The sequence below is a fragment of the Perkinsus marinus genome (genome assembly GCF_000006405.1).
Source record: "Perkinsus marinus ATCC 50983 genomic scaffold scf_1104296960350, whole genome shotgun sequence".
Classification (NCBI taxonomy): domain Eukaryota; phylum Perkinsozoa; order Perkinsida; family Perkinsidae; genus Perkinsus; species Perkinsus marinus.
In genome coordinates, this window is record NW_003206190.1 from 208,335 (window position 1) to 215,450 (window position 7,116).

Here is a 7,116-nt window from a genome sequence, read left to right on the forward strand (position 1 = left end):
TACTACTACTACTACTACTACTACTACTACTACTACTACTACTACTACTACTACTACTACTACCACTACTACTACTACTACTACTACTACTACTACTACTACTACTACTACTACTACTACTACTACTACTACTACTACTACCTGTATTCTCAAACTCGAGCAGTGTGGTTCGGTCCAGCGACTTAGCACGTGGACCCTTCCAATCGCCGTGCTCGAACCTAACCTCAATCGTATCTTACCAAGAGCAACCTAAGATACCCTAAGATTCCTACATCTCGCCTGCATATTGCAGCTGCTGTCCGAGCCAGTTGTCCACCTCTATTGCGAAAGTCTTCACCATTATTAACCAAATTAATACAAAACGACTCTTTGTGCTGCAATATTAATTGATGTGTAAAACGCGCGCGCCATTCTAATCGATTTGGCCCTTCCAATTCGATTCATCCAACCGCGCTTCCTCACCATGATCACACTCATTATAACGGTACTGTTAGTGGCAGTGGCGGGAGACGTTACGGCTGATGACTACCAGATGATGGTCAACAAATGTGATGCCCAAGTCGACTGCATTAGTAAGACAGGTTACATAACCAACTTGCCTTCCATGTCGGTATTAAATATATTGAAGTTTCACGACCCGTTTTACGTGAAGTGGCGTCGTAATACTCGGTGAAAAACGCGATATTGTGGGTGATATGCAGTAGGCGTGAAATTTGTTCTCACTAGTGTTTTTCACATCACTAGGGTGAAACTCTTTTTTTGCTTTTCCCGAAAATGTTCCCTCTCCGTTCGAATGTTTCCTGAAGAAAAATACTTCGATAATTAATTTTTTTAAAATTTGCTTTCCCATCTTTCTACCACACCTCCCCCAACTTCCACGACATCAACTTTCCAAAACTACGAATAAGAATAAAATCTATCCACCCAAATTCTCCATTCCTCATCAGGTTGCTATAACTCATCCTACCTCTGCCACTGGTGTGCCGACAACCCCTCGGACCCTCCCGGTCCGGACATCAGAGGGACTTGCCACTATAAAGGGTCGGTTTACGGCTGTAAATATGGTAAGGGGGAGGGGTTGGTGACAATATGAAAGTTGCGATAAAATTCTTATTAGTTTCTGTGCATTTCTACCCGAATTTCTATATATCAAAAATATGTAGATTTCGTCAAAAGAGAGCATAGATCTTAACACTGGGAAGTGTTCCGGTTCAGGAGCCTCCTGTTCGAAAGATGCATGTGCGTATAGTGACTGTAATACATGTGAAAAGGCTGGATGCAAATGGTAGTATCTTGAGGTTGACCGTGTAAGATACGGAATAGGTCCACATGGTAGGTGCGGTGGTGACCAGCAATGTCATCATCAATATAGTTGGAACTGCGCGATGTCGAGTCAATGCTTCCCCAACTCGGAATGTCAGAGGAAGGAGCCTCTGTAAGATGGTGGTATCTTAGGTTCCTCTTGGTATGATACGAATCATGTCCGATGCGAAAACATCAACTACTCCAAGGTTGAACTCGTTAATAGATGACTTCTATAACCACATTTCCATATTTCATTCACTATATAAATCGCCATAATATTCATTCTCACGAGCCAGGGAAGAGCTCCCAAGGCTTGCTTCTTCCAGATACCTGGGCTCCGAATGGGCCCCTCGAGCTGTCGCCTGGTCGTTGATATTAATCCTTGTCATTGCCACAACGTGTGGGGGGATGGTCATGTTTAGTTGCAGAAGGATGAAAGTCGGTACATACGAGTCGATCATTCTGAGTGCTCTCATTAACAGGCGTGGCATTGTTGTACTGTTCTGAGTGGATAACCTCCGCGAAAAATTGTCAAAAAATTTCCGAAAAAAATGTATTTTTTTCTGGAAAAAAATTTGGGTGCATTCTTGTCCTTTGTTCTGTCAGAATGCTGTGACGCGGGCCAATCAGCTCGATCGTGAGTTGGCTATGCAGACTAGGCAGCGAATGGCTAGGCGGAGGGAACTTTCGGACGGAGGTAAGAACTGTGTGAAATCGACACGAAATCGGAACATTTCACTCACTTATCAGCGGACGATTATCTACTACATGATGCTGGTAGTGATACTGGGTTGGAGATTGGGGAGAGGATGAGAGGCTCCGACGTTTTATCGTTGGCCTCTTTATTGGACCCCTGTGCATCCTGTCTGTACAAGACCCTTGGATGCTGTTGGGCTGTCGGAATGTAATGAGAGACGGAATAATTCACCCGCTTTAAAACGTTGGCTCTTTAAAGACTTCTAGCTTGGCTTAGATCCTCTTCCAGCTTCCTTCCTGTTATTCAGGGTACTACTGTTGGTTGTAAGCATCTTGATAGCTTTGGCGTGGCCGCATCAACCTGTTGTCAATTACTGCAATGTAAGCTGATTTGAAAATGGTGTGGTATAACTCCTAGTCGGTTAAATTCAGTGTTGGTATATATGTTTAGTCCCCCTCAGCTCAGGTGGTGGGTTTTCTCACTACATTTTGAGAATTCATTTTGAACTTTTCTACCCGCTGGACGAGTTGATATACAAAGCGCATCGGTTTACAACTTTTCCGGACCGATTTTATTTTTTCCGGAATTTTCGAAAATTTTCGGCTTATTTTTTAATGCCTTTTTTCGGTCAATAGATTAAATTGACCTCGGCGCCCTTGAGGTTGCTAATTGGCAATAGATGGTGATGTGGGGCATCCGCCCAATTACGCTCCTCTCAACGGTGTTCTTCTCGTCAACACTGCCCCATTTAGAGTAGCTGATGGAGTTCAGGTTGAGTTGGTATGGAACAGGACATTAGCGATGGTGGTGGAGAGTGCCTTAGTGAAGACCGACATCGAGATGGAGTCCCTGGTGTCCATCTATAACCCCAACAGACTCGGCGCACGGTACGCTCTTCCTCATCCTCGTCCTTCTTTCCACATTATGTGTGGTCAGGATCAATCAATTGTCTGGCAACATCTACTATAAAGGGGCTGGTATAGGGACGATGGCTCTGCACAATTTCGAAGGTAGTCATTATAGTGACAGCTTGCCTGTCTACTCGTCATGTTTTTGCTCATACCATTCCTTGGCCACTTCATATCAATATCACACTGCGCCATGAAATTGTCGGCTTCCCCTCAGCGCCTGGCGGGTACGTGTCTGATGGTCTCGGCTTAATAACGTATAATGCACTGGATCGGGCAGCGGAGATGCTAATCGACTATAAATGGAGTAAGAGGAATGCCATTGGACCCCGTGGAGGTCAATGATATCAGCAACATACCTCTTGTTTAGATAAAGATTTGGTATTGACAGTAACGGGCACGATATCGTTTGACATACTATGGTAAAGCAAATCGATCAACTGGGCGCGCGCTAAGTTCGTTTGCTACTCACCAGGCCGAATTCGGAGGTCCTCACGTCTTTATCGGCGAGTTTGCCTCCTGCTGTGATTAACGTGAATAAAGTGCCGGATCAAAGATACTGCAAATGTCAGGTGAACTCTGTGGAGAAGTAACGTATTGGGGCGGAAAATATCTCTCTTTTTTCCCTAGGGCAACGTTACTAAGGGGTCCTAGTCAACTGCTGAGGAGGAGGCTTTGAATTGGGCATTTATGTCTTGAATAAAACGTGTAGAATTATGAGCAATTCTGGTGAACATTTTTAATGTTATCATCTGTTGAAAATTGGCTTTGAGTCGGATTATGCTGGGCTGTGGCTTCCTCGCAGTGATTCATAAATGCTCCCACTCCTGCCCCAGCAAGGGCCACTGCCCTTTGCGGTCCATCCCGACGCTCATAGACAGCAGCCACTGCCACCACTGTATCCGATGTCGCCTATGGGGGTAGGGGGGGGATGAGGACGGTTGGTGTTGGTACTGTTGTATATCAGAAACCGCCTCCGAGCCCTCAACGGGGAGTGTCAGCACCGGTGGGAAGGGTGAGTTGGGGAGGAAGGGGCTTTCAATACAATTAGACGGGTTGTAGCGTTATGTCATCAGTGATTGAGGAGAGAAATATTTGAGAATTTTCGAGGATTGATCTTAGCAGTGTATTATCAAATCAATAACTAGGCTGAGATGAGGGATCGATCAGCTTGTGCGCTTAGTGGACAGGGATACTGTCAGCAGAATACAAGGAGCTACCAACATGTTAATGAGAGCTTGCCACTTGCTGTCCTCGAGTCAGGGCCTTGGCCAAGGCATTCATGCTGCCTACCAATACAAGCCGGTTACGCTGGGAGGCTCTCCGATGCCATACGTTGGTGGAACTCCGCAGAGAGTACAGCAACAGTCGCTTCATCATAGCTGTCCGCTAGGTGGAAAAGCTGGATACTGTTGGAATCGTGATAGCTTGTTGTGCAGGTGTGATCGGCCCACCGCAGGCCTTCTTCTCACCACAACATGCGAGGGTGCCGAGCTTGATGGGAGGATTGCCCCCGAGAGGGATGCCGTCGGTTTCCCCGATGCCGTTCATGGTGGTTGTGGCAGTGTATGCGTGAGATGGTCATTGCTGTTGGTCAGGGGACTCCTCTTCCTGGACCGCAGACAGCACGGCAGATGGTTGAAAGGAAGGAGGAACAGGCGAAGGCGAGTGATGAGAATATCTTTGAGGCTAGGTTGAAGCGTGATTCGGATGGCGAGAAGAAGCCTCCTGTCCCTGTTGATGAAAATAGTAAAACTGTTGGTAACAGCGAGGAGGGGGTCACGAGATTAAGCGCATATGTAATTTGCCGATCGCCGAAGGTTCGTCTTGTGCCGGACTTCCTCACTCCAGAGGAATGCGAATACATGATATCACTGGCTGAAGGGAAGTGGAGACCAAGTACGGTGGGAAGGAGTTCTTCTTCCATTTCTGATGGAAAAAGTGACAAATATGTGAACAAGCGTTCGAAGGGTCGGACCTCGAGCTCCTTCATGCTCCTACACAGCCAGGATGATGTCGTAGCTGAGATTGAGCGCCGGGCCGCCAGCCTGGTGGGCTTTCCTGCTGACCACGTTGAGAGGCTCAACATGCTAAGATACGAGTCTGGAGAGTTCTTTGGTCAACATCATGATGGGGCCTTCAGGCCTTGGACAGTATTCATCACTCTTAATGATATTCCCCGAGGGGCTGGAGGAGAGACTCTATTCCCGGCCCTGGGATTGAAGATTCGACCGAAAGCTGGTACGGCTCTGGTGTGGCCTAACTGCCTTGAAGATGGCCAGGCAGACGATCGAGTAGTTCACGAGGCTTTGCCACCCACAGGGGTGAGGAAATATGCAATTAATTGTTTCGTTAACGAGAAGCCCGTTGCCGAGCTGGTAAGGAGTACCAGCAGCGTTGATGGTGACGATCCCAATAATCTCTGGTTGGAGTATGATGACTAGAAGGCTTCTCTAATGACGATGATGCATGCTGATTTGCACCCACGAACGAGATCATTTCAATCGATTAATCGTATTGAGTTATCCTGAGTGGCATGGTTTCTATAGTCGTGTCGAAGGGCTTCGTCCACACCAGCACCATTACAGCGATGTTGGTGTGTGGATGGCTACTGCTATGTGTGGGATATCTCGACTCATCTGGGGCAGTTATGCCATCCGACCTGGACTATATACCAATCCTGTTGGGGGCAGTTATGCCATCCGACCTGGACTATAAACCAATCCTGTTGGGGGCAGCTATGCCATCCGACCTGGACTATAAACCAATCCTGTTGGGGGCAGTTATGCCATTCGACCTGGACTATATACCAACCCTGTTAGGGGCAGTTATGCCATCCGACCTGGACTATATACCGATCCTGTTTGGGGGCAGCTACAGTAAGCTATCCCGATCTGCACCATATACCAATCCTGTTTGGGGCAGTTATGCCACCCCAACCTGGACCATATATCAATCCCGTTTTGGGGCGGCTATGCCATCCCGACCTGTACTACACACTCAACCCCGGGGAAACAAATCAAGCCGAATGAATAGTCGGATGAGAAATCGGAAAATGCATCTGAGTGTTTACATTTCTATCCATGAGTTCTTTGATAGGAATACTTCTGCGGATCAATTAGCGTCACCATTTTAACACTATTGACAGCTCCAGTAGCAAACCATGGAATCTAAATTTCATCATGAAAATTTATCAGTGGGGAAGGTACGAGCTTAGCAAGAGGTTGTTATCATTGGAACGAAGTCTCAGAACGCTCCGATGTCACAGTATATCTGAAAATGAGATCGCAGAGTTCAAACGAAGGCGTTCCGAAGGAATTACCCATGATGTTATATCCACTAGTAACACAATCCTTGAGCAATTTCCGTTATCACACGGAATCCACTATGTTGATTATTGTTGTATAGAACAGTCGTAATGAGGAAGGAAAAGTATTGGACTGCCGCTGAATAAAGCAGCATCGTGATCTACTACATCCTACCAACTCGTCATCGCAGTAGTAATAACGACAGTAACAAATGAATGTTATTTACTGACAACGAGGGAAATTGCGGCCCGCAGCGTAAGTGGCCTTATCACCGAGCTCCTCCTCAATACGCATAAGCTGATTGTACTTGCAAAGACGCTCAGTACGGCAGGGGGCACCAGTCTTGATTTGGCAAGTGCCAAGACCAGTGACAAGATCGGCGATGAAGGTATCCTCAGTCTCACCGGAACGATGGGAAACCATGACGGTCCAGCCGGCGTTAACGGCCATATTGTTGGCCTCGATAGACTCGGTGATTGAACCTATCTGGTTAACCTTGAGAAGAAGGGCGTTCACAGACTTCTCGTTGATACCCTTTTGGATACGCTTGGGGTTGGTAACAAGAAGATCATCACCGACAATCTGGATCTCCTTACCGTCCTTGGCGGTGAACTTGGCGAAGGTCGCCCAATCGTTCTCATCGAAGGGATCCTCAATGAAGACGAAAGGATACTTGTTCATAAGATCCTCCTGGTACTTGATGAACTCATCACCGGTCAGCTCGGCATCGGCATGAGGCTCGGGGTTCTTGAAGTCGAGGTCATACTTGCCAGTCTTGGCATCATAGATCTCAGAGGCAGCGAAATCGCAACCAATACGGCAGGTATCCTCATGGCCAGACTTCTTGATGGCCTCTAAGAGGACGAGAGGGCCTCATCCATGTCCTGAATATTGGGGG

General features: G+C 47.1%; 4 protein-coding genes across 4 annotated transcripts in view; 2 read left to right on the forward strand and 2 right to left on the reverse strand.

Annotated features, from left to right (window-relative positions):
• The window catches only part of Pmar_PMAR013290 (conserved hypothetical protein), a gene marked incomplete at both ends in the record, with an annotated part of 5,337 nt that extends 4,997 nt beyond the window's left edge, over positions 1-340 (reverse strand). Inside the window, 2 exons of the mRNA XM_002772895.1 lie at positions 142-218; positions 273-340. Coding sequence (XP_002772941.1) covers positions 142-218; positions 273-340 — 145 coding nt within the window. The remainder of the gene's footprint in view (positions 1-141; positions 219-272) is intronic.
• Positions 341-463: 123 nt separating this feature from the next.
• On the forward strand, positions 464-3,630 carry Pmar_PMAR013291 (hypothetical protein; the record flags this gene model as incomplete). The annotated part of the gene is made up of 13 exons (XM_002772896.1): positions 464-610; positions 948-1,064; positions 1,216-1,285; positions 1,337-1,416; positions 1,912-2,002; positions 2,056-2,209; positions 2,310-2,382; positions 2,774-2,889; positions 2,939-3,012; positions 3,128-3,217; positions 3,281-3,332; positions 3,386-3,482; positions 3,541-3,630. 13 exons carry the CDS (start codon positions 464-466, stop codon positions 3,562-3,564), a joined length of 1,185 nt encoding a protein of 394 aa, XP_002772942.1. The 3' UTR covers positions 3,565-3,630.
• A 125-nt stretch (positions 3,631-3,755) lies between these two features.
• On the forward strand, positions 3,756-5,354 carry Pmar_PMAR013292 (prolyl 4-hydroxylase alpha subunit, putative; the record flags this gene model as incomplete). The annotated part of the gene is made up of 5 exons (XM_002772897.1): positions 3,756-3,830; positions 3,878-3,925; positions 4,174-4,303; positions 4,350-4,462; positions 4,509-5,354. The coding sequence occupies exons 1-5, from the start codon at positions 3,816-3,818 to the stop codon at positions 5,352-5,354; spliced, it is 1,152 nt and encodes a 383-aa protein (XP_002772943.1). The 5' UTR covers positions 3,756-3,815.
• Positions 5,355-6,440: 1,086 nt separating this feature from the next.
• The window catches only part of Pmar_PMAR013293 (Enolase, putative), a gene marked incomplete at both ends in the record, with an annotated part of 1,243 nt that continues 567 nt past the window's right edge, over positions 6,441-7,116 (reverse strand). Inside the window, one exon of the mRNA XM_002772898.1 lies at positions 6,441-7,072. Within this exon, the coding sequence (XP_002772944.1) occupies positions 6,441-7,072 (632 nt within the window). The remainder of the gene's footprint in view (positions 7,073-7,116) is intronic.